This window comes from Paroedura picta, chromosome 3 (genome assembly GCF_049243985.1).
Source record: "Paroedura picta isolate Pp20150507F chromosome 3, Ppicta_v3.0, whole genome shotgun sequence".
Classification (NCBI taxonomy): domain Eukaryota; kingdom Metazoa; phylum Chordata; class Lepidosauria; order Squamata; family Gekkonidae; genus Paroedura; species Paroedura picta.
In genome coordinates, this window is record NC_135371.1 from 7,695,900 (window position 1) to 7,711,133 (window position 15,234).

The 15,234-nt window shown below is 51.0% G+C and overlaps 1 protein-coding gene across 1 annotated transcript in view; it reads left to right on the forward strand.

Moving 5' to 3' along the window:
- The first annotated feature begins 4,527 nt into the window (after positions 1-4,527).
- LOC143834434 (uncharacterized) overlaps positions 4,528-15,234 on the forward strand; it is a 29,078-nt gene continuing 18,371 nt past the window's right edge. The window contains exons 1-4 of the mRNA XM_077331270.1: positions 4,528-4,661; positions 8,043-8,798; positions 9,470-9,590; positions 10,663-11,897. Coding sequence (XP_077187385.1) covers positions 8,121-8,798; positions 9,470-9,590; positions 10,663-11,897 — 2,034 coding nt within the window. The 5' untranslated portion in view covers positions 4,528-4,661; positions 8,043-8,120. The remainder of the gene's footprint in view (positions 4,662-8,042; positions 8,799-9,469; positions 9,591-10,662; positions 11,898-15,234) is intronic.

A 15,234-nucleotide genomic window follows, 5' to 3' on the forward strand; every position in this document is an offset into this window, starting at 1 on the left:
AAAGAGCGAGGGGTGTGTGCATTTAGTCACGCCGGTTTCCTTTTCCTGCGCTTTCCTCTTTGCTTTCCCTTCTCAGCTGGGGGGGGGGTGCAAAAGGGAGACAGAAATTTGGAAAAGGTGAGTGAAGTGGAAGAAGACGTGAAAGGAGAGGATCATGGAAAGGCATTGAATAGGCCAGGCAGGAGATGGGCATTTGGAAGGATGGAGCAGAATTCTATGGAAAAGAATTCCTAAAGATAAAGGTATCCCCTCCCTGTGCAAGCACCGAGTCATGTTTGACCCTTGGAGTGACGCCCTCCAGCGTTTTCATGGCAGACTCAATACAGGGTGGTTTGCCAGTGCCTTCCCCAGTCATTTTGTAAAGGCTTAAAATGTACAATTATGACATTCTAAAAAGGTAAAGGTAAAGGTATCCCCTGTGCAAGCACCGAGTCATGTCTGACCCTTGGGGTGATGCCCTCCAGCGTTTTCATGGCAGACTCAATTCGGGGTGGTTTGCCAGTGCCTTCCCCAGTCATTACCGTTTACCCCCCAGCAAGCTGGGTACTCATTTTACCGACCTCGGAAGGATGGAAGGCTGAGTCAACCTTCAGCCGGCTGCTGGGATCGAACTCCCAGCCTCATGGGCAGAGCTTTCAGACGGCTGCCTTACCACTCTGCACCACAAGATGCTCTTAGAATTCCTAGCCCTGAAGAAAAACTGGCGTCTCAATGGAGAAGTTTTTTTAAAAAATAAGCTTGCATTTCAGGCCCTTTAAAACAGGGAGAGAGGTGATTGGCTGCCTGGCTTGATTGCTAGGTGGAGGAGAGTCAGGTGTGTAGCGTCAGGTGCGTAGCGTGTTCCTCTCTTTTGCCATTTCAAGCAGGTGTGCAGAATGCCCAGAAGGTGAGAAGGCAGCAGAGGGGAGGGAGAGAGCCGGGTGGTGAGTTATTTAATAGAATTATGCTATTTTTTTTTCAATGTGCAGAAATGGCCTGGGAAAAGGCTAGGTGAGAACCAAGTAACCAAATAGGTGAGAACCCTAACTCGCTCGTTGGTTACTTATTTTATTTGGTTACTTGGTTTATAACGGGCTTTTCTTGCCAACCGGGCGTGTAGCAGCTTACAACATTTGCAACATTACAACACTAGTCTGAGGAAGCGTGCTTGCACTTGAAAGCTCACGCCTTGAATTAATCTTTGTTGGTCTTAAAGGTGCCACTGGACTCTGATTTTAAAATTGCGCCTTGTTTGCATGTTATGCTCACAACGACCCTGCATGCTGGGACAAGAGGCAGAACTGAACTGAGAAACCCCTGGAAAAAAACAATTTATATCCAATCATGAACAATGAACACTTGCATAATTTTATGGTTGGGGGTCACCACAACATCAGGAACTGTATTAAAGGGTCACGGCATTAGGAAGGTTGAGAACCACTGCTCTAAATCAAGAGAATGTTGTCGGCTTAACCATGGACACAAACTTGGTGCTCAAGAATGCTACAAAGACTTTGATTCCAAAGTTTGAAGTGATAATTCAGAGCAGGAGGTGCCAGTTAGCACAGGCTGTTAAATAAAGGAAACACTGTAAGGCTGTTAATAGTTTAGGATGGCTCTTAGAACGGGTCAAGTATAAATTGTTTTATAGATGTATCTGTATTAAGGATAAGGAGAAGCTATGAAATCCTCTTGTAATTTTTCTGTACATTTTTAAGGCAAAGCCCTACTTTCTTTTCCTTAGGGTATTGATACAGGGCCAAAGCTCATACTGTTCTACAAGAAATGTTTAATGTTAAGCATTTAACTTAAACCTAGAAATATCTGTCAGGACAGCTCTTAGATTGTGTTAAGCAGTTAACGTGAGGTCTACGATCTCTTAAGGAAGTTGATTATTAAGAACTCCTCTTTTGTATATCTAAATAGGCCTCTTTTCTTAAATGTAGTGGAAATGTGGATGGCTCTTAGACTCAAACGTGAACAAGTTTATAAGCTTTGGGCAAAAGTTTATATCATTGTGTAGTTAATGTGAGGTCGTACGTTTTCACATGATGACTATGTTTTACTACTCTTTGTTTCAATAACTCATGCTGCATCTTATATTTCTATCTTTATGAAAATAAAAAAAAAACTTGTTAAAAAAAAATAGTTTACGGCTGATCCTGACATCTGCAAGAACTGGAAAGGGCGAAATGGAAATCGCTGAGGAGACAGATCCTGCCCCATTCCCAGAGACCTGGTTCATCCACTGCCTGGGAACTGGCCTCTGACTCACATTCTCTGACCCAACATTGCATTTCCTGAGGCAGGAGGTCCAGAATCTGCTTCTTGGTGTGCCTCTCTTAGGCCCATTATGCACGGCCGCCGAAACGGCGATTTCGGGTCACATGGAAAACGCGGAGGGGGAAGACGCGACGCACACCGGTTATACACGGGGCGGGGCGCGACGGCGGCAAAACCCAGAGTAACCGATTATGCACGCGCCGATCCGGGCGCCGCTTCTGGTTGCGCCCCGCTCACCCGGAAGCTGCGCTTTCTTCCGCGTTTCACTGACGCGGCTTTTTCGGCGGCATGCACCGAAGCTGCAGCCGGTTGCAGCCGGCTCCGTGCGTTATCCGTGATTTTAGTCGCCGCCATTCCACCCCGAATGTGCGCTAAAACCCCCGTGCATAATGGGTCTTGGTGTGGCTCCAGCCAGTGGCTGCAAAGGCCATCGGTTGTGCTCACGTGTAGTCATGTTGTCCTGAGGCTATATCCCTGGCACAGTTTTCTCTCAGTGTTCACCACCACTCCCTACCTGGGAAGGTGGGGGACGTCTCCTTGATCTCTTGCCCATCACAGGTCCTTCTGGGTCCTCCTCTTCCGTCCCCTTCCCCTCCTCTTGGATCGCCTCCGCCTGGGGAGCGATACCCTCACTCACGTGGCCACAAAGAGGCAAGGAAATAAAAACGGCAGAAATGAAACAAAAGAGAACGGAGCTGTATCGTCGACCCTTGTCGAGGGACACTAACCTCGAGGGAGAGGAATGGGAAGGCGACTGTAAGCCGCTTTGAGCCTCCTTCGGGTAGGGAAAAGCGGCATATAAGAACCAACTCTTCTTCTTCTTCTAAAAGATTGGCCTAGTAGACCCGGAGGAGCATCTCTATTGCAGTTTGCAGATCAAGAGTAATGTCAGTTGTGCTGTATTACATATTTAGTAAAACAGGCCTGTTTAGTCCTTCAGGAAAGTAAACAATCTCTATTTCTCGTTAAAACTCTGTTGCGGAGGGAACTAGTCTGCCCTAGCAGCTGCAGCCAGCTTGGGGTAGTGGTTAAGAAAGGCATCCTCTAATCTAGCGCAGGGGTAGTCAACCAGCAAATGCTGGCAGGGGCTCATGGGAATTGTAGTCCATGAACATCTGGAGGACCACAGGTTGACTGCCCCTGATCTAGCAAGCTGGGTTTGATTCCCCGCTCCTTCACCTGGAGCCAGCTGGGTGATCTTGGGCTTGTCACAGGCCTGTTATAGTCGTTCCCACAGAGCGGTTCCCCTCAGGACTCTCTCAGCCTCACCCACCTCATAGGGTGTCCGTTGTGGGGAGAAGAAGGGAAGGTAATGAGAAGTCGCTTTGAAGCACATGAGGCAACAACAACAAGCCTTTAATAGCATATAAAAGTACAATATAAGAAGGGAAAGTGCAAAAGGATCCACTGCTAGTGAGAACAAAGGCAAAGATCATGCTTTAGACATAATACATTCACGATTTCTCATGGCAAGATGTAAAAACTTTGCTACTGGTTCAATTATATCAGGGTTCTGGGATGTCAAAAGAAACTGAGTCTTTCGTTCATCCGAATGCAGTTCTCTTTTACACAGCAGTGGGTTAAGAAATTTGGCTCGGATCGAAGAATAAAATGGACAATGGAAGAAATGAGGCCTGCCAGGTGACCTTGGGCCAGTTGCAGTTCTCCCAGAGCTCTCTCAGCCCCACCTCCCTCACAAGGTATCTGTTGTGGAGAGGAAGGGAAGGCTACCAAAGCAGCTAACAAACTGAAAGCATTTGAAGTCCAGGAGAGTGGTGACCTGAGAGCCAGCATCATGCCTGAGAGTCACAACAGGAGTCCACCATTCAGAAGGGCTCACCTGCCCACCAGTCCCTAATCTTGGCCGAGTTATTTCTGTTGGAATCTGGTGAAGCCAGTGGAGGGCAGGGGGAAGGGGTGGCTGCTGGGGAGCTACTCTGAACAGGCTTGCACCCACCCCCACCCCCGGGGATCCAATGCAATCCAGTCATTTTAGGGGGGGGAAAGAAAGCATGTTTTCTTTAACAGAGAGGGTGAGCTCTGGGGAGAGCTTCCCCACGTCATTTATGACACACCATCGAGCCTGCTCTCTGGAGCTCCCGTTTCCTGCAGGGCACCTGATCCCTGAAGGGATGATCAATTCAGAGATCCCAAAAGGAGCTCAAGCAGGCCTAGACTGGCCTCGACCCCGCCCCCCCCCCAAATTCCCTTTTCCTCCAGGAGGCTGTAAAGGGTTACGGAGGCGACCGAGCTGCTCCTGCTAGAGAGGAGGCGGGGGGGGGGGTGGTCAAGGCTCTCCCCCCCCCCTCCTCCTCCTCCTCCTTCCGCCTGCTGGGATCCATCGCTGTTTGCAGAGGCGCTGGAGTCCGGAGGAGCCGGCCTGGGGGATGCCTGGAAGGGTAAAGCGCTGCAGGGCGGCGGGAGGGAGCAACCCCCTTGCTAGGCTAAGCGGCCCTGCGCTGGGGGGGAGGGGTGGAAGAGGGTCTCTGCCTGGGACCTGGGGTTGCCAGCTCTGGTTTGGGAAATTCCTGGAGGGGTGGCGGGGGGGGGGTGGAGTCTAGGAAAGGGAGTGACCTCAGCGGGGTACAATGCCACAGAATGCACCCTCCCCAGCAGCCCTTTGCTCCAGGGGGACTGATCTCTGTGTCGCCTGCCCCCCCCTGGAGGTTGGCAACCCAGGGTCCGGCCTATAGAGCAGGGCCTGGAAGGGGGGAGCTGGCCGGCCCCTCCCCCCGTTTTCCAAACTCTGGATCCGCAGCAAGGAGCGGACGGGAGGGGAGCAGGTGGAGTCTGCCTTGTTCAAAAGGCCGGCTGGATTTCATACCCGTCATTTGGCAACCCTGGGGTGAGAGAGTCCAGAGGGGACCTAAGTGGGGTATAATGCTGGAGAATCTACTCTCCAAAGCATCCGTTTTCTCCAAGGAAATTGATCTCTATAGTCTGGAGATAAACTAATCCTGGGGGATCTCCAGGTCCCACCTGGAGGCTGGCATCCGAGCTCCTGTCCCCTGTGAGTCTTCCCTAAGGGAGTTCCTGCAGAGCTCTAAAAGGAAACTGAATCCCACTCGGGGTCCCCTGGGCAGAATGGTGGTCCACGCTCCAAAATATCCATCGTCTTCAGGGGAATTGATCTCCATAGCCTGGAGATGGGGTGTAATTCCAGGGGATCTCTAGATCCCACCTGGAGTCTGGCATTCCTAAGTTCAGGCTCTGCTTTTTTCCCTAGTGTGCTGAATAGGATTCCTTTGGAGCAGGGGTGTGTGTGCAAAGGCAACCTAGATGCGTGGAGACACTGCAGGACCCTCCTAGGGCATCTCTCTCTCTCTCGGTGCGATTCCTATGGGGCACTCACAACGTCCACCCCCACATCCCCTCTCCCCAGTCTCTTTTCATTCCTGCACTCTGTGCTTGTGTTTGGAGGGCGGAAAAAGGCAGAGTCCAGAAATTAAAATGGTGCCCTATAAGATTCAAAGCTGCTCCTGGGGGCAGGAGAGCCATGAGATGGAAAGTGGGGCCTGCTGGGGGGGGGGGGGCGTCTGTCGCGAGGGGTCCTTTCCTCACAGAGTTGCAGTTCAGAGGCTGAGACCATGAGCCAGGAAGGCCTGACTGACGAGGAGAACATTAAAAAGGCTGTACTAGTCATTTAAGCCAAGGCCGATGGTACCGTTAAAGGAAAAAATGAATTTTCACAGTCAGAGTAGTTCAGCAGTGGAATAGGCTGCCTAAGGAGGTGGTGAGCTCCCCCTCACTGGCAGTCTTCAAGCAAAGGTTGGATACACACTTTTCTTGGATGCTTTAGGATGCTTAGGGCTGATCCTGCGTTGAGCAGGGGGTTGGACTAGATGGCCTGCATGGCCCCTTCCAGCTCTATGATTCTATGTATTCCTCAGTTAAAATCCCCAGTGTGTTTCGCCAACAGGCTTTTTAAGGTAAATCCGTAAGATCTAATGTACAAATACATTGCAGAGTTCTTATGAATAGCAATTGTCATTTATTAAATAAACATAAAGCATTCTGTTTAAAATCAAATTGCCAGTTGACAGTGCAAACCAGGTATAAAACCACTGAGTTTAGCCGCTAGAATTGATTCTGTCTTTATGACTGCATGGAAGAAAAGGACAGGGGGAGAGAAACGCCATTTTAAAAGGAGCTTTCCGTTGGCTAGAGGACTTGGAGGAAAGGATTAGGGGCTTAGAAGAGAGGATTATTACTCTGAAAGAAATTAAGAAAGGGGGGGGGAGTTCATAGACAGCAGCTGTGCAACCCTGAATAAAGAGGATACAACCAGTCCTGAAGAGGATAAGGGGATTGACCTCATTACGAAGCCTCTGCAGACAGTTAGGGAAAAGACTCAAAGGCGTAGAGTGAGACGGTTCCTTTGGAGCCTTTGGAGCTTCAAAATAGATTTCAGGCCCTTGCAGAGGAGGTGCAAGAGCCAACGAGGGAAGAGGTCCCCAAACAAAGTAAGACAGAGTGAAGAGGCAACGGGGATAGAAGGAAATGGTGTTGAGAAAAAAAGGAGAGCTCTGGTAATTGGAGACTGGCAGCCAGATTCAGCCTAGGGCACCTTCAGGGGACTCCGCTGTGGAGAGCGAATCTCCTTGCCCACGTGACAGCTCTGTTGCCCTACAGAAAAGCAAATGGTCCTTTCACACACATTAAATCATGCACTTCAGATCCACTTGCAAATGGCCGTTGAGGTGGATTATGGCGCACGGCAAAAGCACCCCCAGAGCAGATTAGTAGCAGACCCCCATTGACTTTCTCAATGAACACACATGTAATTAGATGCAAAGTCAGTTTATTGACGTAGCAATACGAAGCTCATAATTATTCTTGCTAAAACTAATTTGATAGGCAATACACAGGTCAATATAAACCCCGGAACCCCATCCCTAACTGGTAAAATGTGGGGTTTTCCCTATTCTCAGGAAAAGGTGAGCTCCGCTCACCCCCAGTCCCAAGGAAAAGTGTGCCAACTAGACCTGCACCCAGGTGGACATGATGCCATTCCCACAAGGCTGACTCAAGGCCAGCCTCACTGATCGCACCCAAGCCCCCCCCCCCACTGTTCCATCCTCCTAAGAGAAAATTGGCAATAGACTACACAAACGTTAGCTTGCCTGGGCCCCACTGACAGATGACAATACACAGAATTGACAAATGGTCAGGGCTGGAGGCTGGCAACCAGGCAGATCCTGACAATTAGGTGGTTAAGCTCTTAAAACAGATTCCAAATCAAAATGTAGATGGATGCCCTCATGTTTATACATTATGCTGTGTTTTTATATGTTGTATTTTATGGGGATTTTAGATTTTATCATGTGAGCTGCCACGAGCCAGCTTGTCTGGGAGTGGCGGGATAGAAGTCTAATGATAAATCATAGAATCATAGAATCAGAATCATAGAATCATGGAATCATAGAGTTGGAAGGGGGCATACAGGCCATCTAGTCCAACCCCCTGCTCAACGCAGGATCAGCCCTAAGCATCCTAGAATCATAGAGTTGGAAGGGGCCATACAGGCCATCTAGTCCAACCCCCTGCTCAACGCAGGACCAGCCCAAAGCATCCTAAAGCATCCAAGTAAAGTGTGTATCCAACCTTTGCTTGAAGACTGCCAGTAAATAAATAAAGACTAAAGAATGAGATCTATCAAAGCATAAATACTGACGTGGCTTGACCCATGACAGATGTATCTGGCCAGTAAAAACTTGACAGAGGACACCATCCCACTTTTCTCTTAACTCTCTGCTTCCCGTTTCTCTCTTTTTCTCCAGAGGGAAGCTCAGCTTACGACGTCGTAAGTCACGTCCCCAGTTTTCGGGAGGAAGGAGATCAACGGCCAATCCTCCGGCATGAAAACGGAGGTCGTCTCCCAGCCAGGGAGTATGGGGGAATTCCTTCAGAGGAGAGTGGGAGATCTGCTCCCTCAGCCGCCGAGGGACGATTCCCTTCCCCACACCCAGTGGGAAGCCCAGTGGCAAGGCTTCCTCAGGACACTGGAGCCTCCTCAGTCTCGGTGGGGGGTCGCTCCCTTGCCCGAGAAACCCTCACCCTGGCACGACACCAAGGCCTTCCTGGCCTCCTTTGAGCAAGTGGCCGAAGCCTGCCAGTGGGGTGAGGAAGAGCGAGTGGACCGCCTGTTGCCGGCCCTCAGCGGGGAGGCCCAGAAGGCCTACCTCAGCCTGGATCTTGGAGACAGAGAGGATTATGGGAAGGTGAAGGCCGCCATTCTGCGAAGGGACGCCGTAAGCAGGGAGAAGCAGCGCGAAGAGTTCCGGCGCTTCTGCTACCACGAGGCCGAGGGCCCGCGGGGGGCTTACGTCCGGCTGCGGGAGATGTGCCGCGGGTGGCTGAGAGTGGAGAACCACAGCAAGGAGCAGATCCTGGAGCTCTTGATCCTGGAACAGCTGCTGAGCGTCCTCCCTCCGGAGATCCAGGGCCAAGTGAGGGAAAGTGGGCCAGAGAGCTGCTCCCAGGCGGTGGCCCTGGCCGAGGAGTGCCTCTTGAGGCAGCGAGAAGCTGAGAAGCAGGTGAGGCCCTTCTGCTGGGGGGGGGTCCTGAGTGCGAGGGAGCCTGCGGTAGATCAGGGGGTTGAAATCTCCGAAAGAGAATGCGAAGAAGGCACGAGGAGACGCTCTTTGGCCTGCCTTCCTGGAAGCTCCGTCCAGATAGTGGTGGTGAAGCTACATCTCTCAGTTGAGGGGTGTGTGTATGTACAAACTGAATCGTTTATCTGTTCCACTATATATTTCTGGTAAGGCCTTGGAGGAGGAGCGTGGTCTCATGGCTTAAGTGCCACTCAGCGCTTAACACCCACTCAGGGCGGCTGTCCCGCCCCTGAGTGCCTCCTCCTCCAACCAGCCTGTCCAGCGGCCAGCCAATCACCTTCGGTCCCCCGCCCCTGACCCCACTTGCCTCTGAGGCTCGGAGGCTGCAGTTCCCTGCTGTGTGAGAGTTGCCCCTGCTGGTGAGTTCCCCCAACAGATGCCTGCAGCCTTTCCAGGTCCTGGGGGGGAAGGAGAGTCCACCCCCCTAATCTAGCACCCGTTGTATTCCTGAATGCAACAGGCTTGGCCCCTAGTAATGTATATGATGTTACTTCAGATTTTATTGATGTTATTCTGTGCTGTTACCCACAAAGGGCAGGTCATAAAAATAAAGCTGTCTTTATTTATTTTAATCCTCCTCTTGACTGCTGCAGGCGCCCCCGGAGGAAGCAGCTGGGGGTGTTTCGGAGGGAGGCCAGGATCCATCCGAGGGGGAGTGGAGGCAGCTGCTAGTGGAAATCAAGGAGGAAGAGGACTCTGAGGACAGCCTGCTGGGTAAGGAGGGGGAGAAGGAGGCCTCTCAGAGCTGGCTGGCCTCCGCTGTCACTCCTCCTCTCGGTTCAGGAGCTGCTGGGCCCGTGTATTCTCCACGAAATTGTAGGCGGGGGGTGGGTGGGTGGATGAATGCCAAAACAGACCAAAAGTGAAGGACCTAGCAGGGGCTAGGTAGGTACAAGTGGGGGAAAGCCTAGGGGTGAAAGAGAGGGGCGGAAATAGGAAGGAATGAAAGACTAGGAACACATAATGCTACCATTGGTCCATCTAGGTCAGAATTGTCTCTTCAGGGTTTCCCAGCAACGATATCATGGTACCCCAGGAAGGCCTGGCCAGCTGACATCAGTCCCTGGTACCTCGAAGCCTCAAAAATATTTCAGCAGTACCTCTACGGTCAAAAGGCTGTTCTGCTGAGACTGGCAGCGGCTCTCCAAGGTTTTAGCTCTTTCGTATCGTCTGCTGCTGGGTCCTAGCACCTGGAGATCCCGGGGATTGAACTAGGGACCTCCTGCATGCAAAGCAGAGGCTCTGTGGCTGAGCCACAGCCTGTCCTCGGGGGTATATCGAGATGAGTAGCTGTCTTTGTCAGTCTGCAGCTGTAGAAAAGAGGCCAGGAGGACCTTAAAGACTAGCGAAATATATACGGCAGGAGAGGAGCTTTTGTGAGACACTGATCACTTCTTCAGATATCTGGAGGTATCCGAAGAAGTGAGCGGTGACTCACTAAAGCTCCTCCCCGGCCACAAATCATGTTAGTCTTTAAGGTGCTCCTGGACTCTTACTCTTTTCTCCTCTCAAGGCAGGAGCTATTCAGAGGGGGCTTGCCGTTGCCCACTTCTGCATGGAGACGTTAGGCCTCCTTGGGGGTCTCTCATCCAGGTTCTAACCAGGGCCGATTCTGCTTAGCTTCTGAAATCTGATGAGATCAAGCTAGCTGGGCCATCTAGGTCAGGGTGCAGACTGGTTAGAAGCAATTAAATTGAGATGGAGCTTCTTGCCGGGGTGTTTATTGGGTGTTTCTCTCTCTTTTTCTGTTTTTTACGGGGTGTTTCTCTCTCTTTTTCTGTTCAAGCCTGTGAGGTGCCCGACAATGAAAAAGATGACGGGTTCCAGACATTGTTGCCCGAACAATGCAGGAGTGAAGATTTGAAAGGGAGGTTCAGGAACGGCGATGGACCAGTGAGGCAGGATGAAAACGGCACCCCGGAGAGAAGGGACAAGCCCGTTCTTTGCCAAGGAGAAGACTTCCGGGAAATCCCACTCCAGCTGGAACGGCCGTCCCAAAAGAGGAAGAACAAGGACCTCTCTGCTCACCTGAGAATCCCCCAGGGGGAAATTCAGAACGAAAGTGTGGAGCTCCCAAAGGGCTTCAGTCAGAGCGTGAACCTGATTTCACGCCAACAAGCTCACTCGGTACAGAAGCTGTATAATTTCTCGGAGTGCGGAGAGAACTTCGGCTGGAGAGCAACCCTTGCTGCGCATCAAAGAACCGATGAAGGGGAGGAGCCAGAAGAGCTTCCGGAATATGAAAACGGCTATAGCTGGGGAGCCCGCGTGGGAGGGGAACCCGACGAGGGTCCCGAGGCTGGAAACGCCGGCGGCTGCCTCGGCTTTGCCGTGCCTCAAGGCATACACCCGGCGGAGAGACGGTACAAATGCCCGGAGTGCGGGCAGAGGTTTCGGAGGGCGGCGCACGTCCAGCAGCACCGGATAATCCACACGGGGGAGAAACCGTACGAGTGCTCGGAGTGCGGGAAGAAATTTACCCGGCTGCCCTACCTGCAACAGCATCAGAGAATCCACACGGGGGAGAGGCCGTACGAGTGCTCGGAGTGCGGGAAGAGCTTCAGTCGCCGCCGTAGCCTCACCGAGCATCAGATAATCCACACCGGGCAGAAGCCGTTCGAGTGTCCCGAATGCGGGAAGAGATTCGGTTTCAGTTCCCACCTCCAGCAGCACCTGAGAATCCACACGGGGGAGACCCCGTACCAGTGCTCGGAGTGCGGGAAGGCCTTCCGCCACCGGATAAGCCTCACGGTGCACCAAAGAGCACACAAGGGGGAGAGGCCCTTTAAATGTTCCGAGTGCGGAAAGAGGTTCAGTCGGACGTCCTACCTGCAGAAGCATCGGAGAATCCACAACGGGGAGAAACCCTACGAGTGCTCCGAGTGCGGGAAGAGGTTCGGGATCAGGTCGTACCTCCAGCGGCACCGAAGGATCCACACGAGGGAGAGACCGTACCAGTGTATGGAGTGCGGGAAGAGTTTTATTCAGCCGTCGCACCTCCATGAACACGAAACCACCCACATGTCCCAAACCACATAGCAGCTCCGTTCGTGGCGAGACATTGTCCGCTACATGGATCCTACAATTGATGGAACAGGTCTCCCCTGGGGCATGGAACTTTATTCCACAGAAAACGTAGAGAAGGAAACGTTGTTTTGATCCACCTTATACTCCTACGCTGTTGGACAAGGCACTGTTTTGATTGCTTTGGAGACTAGAAATTAGTTTCTCGAACAAGGGCCTTATTAGTGTTAGCCCCTTGTGTGTGTAACTCTCTGTTTATGGAAAGTTAAAATGCTTTTGACTGTTAAGGAGCTGGGGGCAAAATGTCTCTCTTTTTAAAAAAACTCATAGGGGAATGGGTTAAATGACAACATGAGATATCTCCATGGTCTCTGTTACTGGCCTAAGACAGGGTGAGCAGCTGGTGTCCCAAATTCACAGATGGTTCTGACCTGGCAGGGAGGTAAGAGGGTAGAAGGATCTAAACAGCTACCATGAGCAAGAGTCAGATGCTTGTTTCTCTGTCAGTCATTGGCTGAATCATAAAGGGACCTGCCATCCAAGAAGGATAAAATCCAGGAGTGGCCAACTTTTGAATAAGGAGTTATGTGTGTTTCTTTGCCAGTTGGGAGAAATAATTCAGTGGAGGGGGACGTTACGTGTGGTTAAACAGTGCTATTTTTGCAGGTATCTTCAAATCTCTCTCTCTCTCTCTCTCTCTCTCTCTATCTATCTCCTCTGTGGTAGGCATAACTCATTAAAAAATAAAGGTAGGTGTTTGAAAATTGGGCACTGATGTCCGAGTCGTCATTGGAGTGGCAGCGCCAAAGGTAAAGGGGATTGGAATCTCCTGACGGAAACCCTGCCTTCGTCCAAGTTCTGCTCCCTGGTTTCCGAAGCCAAGTGAACACGTATTAGCTCATTCCTAAAAGCAGAGGGACAGGCCTCCACTCTAGCATGTGAACAGAGCTACGGAACAGCGATGAAATGCCATCAGCGGCTTAAGAAAGTTGCGCGCTCTGTTTAAACCCTGCTCAATACATCCAGGGAGGGCATGGAAACGACCCAATGAATAAAACTTGGTTGCCCCTGGACTCAAAGATCGAGACAATTTATAGATGGTCCAAGAGGCAGTCCACAAAGGCTTTCAGGAGGTACCTTGTTTTCCCCCTCCCCATTATTTCTCCTTTTCCTTTCCTGAACACACCCAGAGACCCTCTCCCTTTTGGCTTCCTCTTCTCTTTCCACGGCTGACGACCTTAGAAGCACAACATATCTCTGACTACAACAGTGGTTCTCAACCTTCCTAATGCCGCAACCCTTTAATGCAGTTCCTCGTGTTGTGGGGACCCCCAGCCATAAAATCATGCAAGGGTTCTTTCACAGAAATTAAACCGAAACTGACCAATGGCATGATTGTATATAAATTGTGTTTTTCCCTGGGATTTCTCTGTTCAGTTCTTGTCCCACCATGCCGATCTCACTCTTTCCCACTGCTCCAGACAAATACTCTTATCTTGATCTACCTCGCAAGCCCCCCCCCCCTGCTTGCCCTGCTGCAACCACTGGGAAAGGGTCGTTCAACCCCCTAAGGGGTCCTGACCCCCAGGTTGAGAACCACTGGACTACAGAGATCAGTTCCCCTTTGCGTCACCAGCTCCAAGTTGGGAAATTCCTGGAGAAGCAACTTCAGCAGACTTATGTCACAGAGCCCCTTTCCCAAGCAGCCCTTTTCTCCAGGGAATCTGATCTCTGTCAGCCTCTACCTAGGAAAACTGAGGCAGCTGTGTGGTACCAGCCACCGAGCCATGCCCACAACGCATAGCAGGAAACGTTCAAGGACTCCTGAGAGGGTGCCTCACTTTCCCCTATATTTTCCTACATGATTTCCTTGTTCCCTCCTCCTGGCCAGCCCCATATCCCCTCCCCGTTCCTTGCCTCATTCTCTCCTCCTTAACCATTCTGTAACCTACCTTTTGAATTATGGACCAGGAGACAATTACTGAAAATACTATGGACTGCAAGAAAAATAAACCAATCCGTTCTGGACCAAATGATACCCAACTGCTGTCTTGAGGCAAAGATCTATAAACAAAAACTCTCGTACTTTGGTCACGTAATGTGTGCAAATGAAGGATTAGAACAAATCCCAGAATCTTAGAGTTGGAAGGGGCCGTAGAGGTCATCTAGTTCCACCCCCTGCTCAGTGCAGGATCAGCTTCAAGCAGCCATGAGAAGGATCTGTTTAGCCGCTGCTTGAAGAGCACCAGTGAGGGCAGCCCATTCTACTGCTGAGCTACTTAACCATGGGAAAATTTATCCTGATGTCTAGCTGGTACCGTTCTCCATTACCGCAGGTCCTCTCCTCTGCTGCCAACACGGACCACTCCCTGCCCTCCTCCAAGTGACAACCTTTCAGATAAAATCAGAGTCCAGTAGCACCTTTAAGACCAACAAAGATTTATTCAAGGTGGGAGCTTTCAAATACAGACTAGTGCTTGCACTCGAAAGCTCACGCCCTGAATAAATCTTTGTTGGTCTTAAAGGTGCTACTGGACTGATTTGATTGTGCTACTTCAGACCAACATGGCTACTGATTTGAATCTAACCTTTCAAATACTTAGAATCATAGAATCATAGAGTTGGAAGGGGCCATGCAGGCCATCTAGTCCAACCCCGTGCTCAGCGCAAGATCAGCCCTAAGCATCCTAGAGCATCCAAGAAAAGTGTGCATCCAACCTTTGCTTGAAGACTGCCAGTGAGGGGGAGCTCACCACCTCCTTAGGCAGCCTATTCCACTACTGAACTACTCTGACTGAAAATTTTTTTCCTGATATCTAGCCTATATCGTTGTACTTGTAGTTTAAACCCATTATTGCGTGTCCTCTCCTCTGCAGCCAACGGAAACAGCATCCTGCCCTCCTCCAAGTGACAACCTTTCAAATACTTAAAGAGGGCTATCATGTCCCCTCTCAACCTCTTTGCCTCCGGACTGAGCATTCCCAAGTCCCTCAGCCTTTCCTCACAGGGCTTGGTCCCCAGGCCCCGGATCATCCTCGTCACTCTCCTTTGAACCCTCTCCATTTTGTCCACAACCTTTTTCAAGTGAGGCCTCCAGAAATGCACACTGACCAATGCCGGATCCAGTGGGACTAGGACATCTTGTGATTCAGATGCGATGTCTCTGTCGACCGCATCTGCCTCCTTTACCGCCGCAGGGGACAGTCGGCTCCTGTTTACTCACAGTCCACAAATACCCCAAGATCACCCGTCCACACACACACACACCGCTCCCCAGAAGTCCCTCTCCCACCCAGCAGGATAGATTCAAACGGGTAGCCTTGTTGGTCTGAAG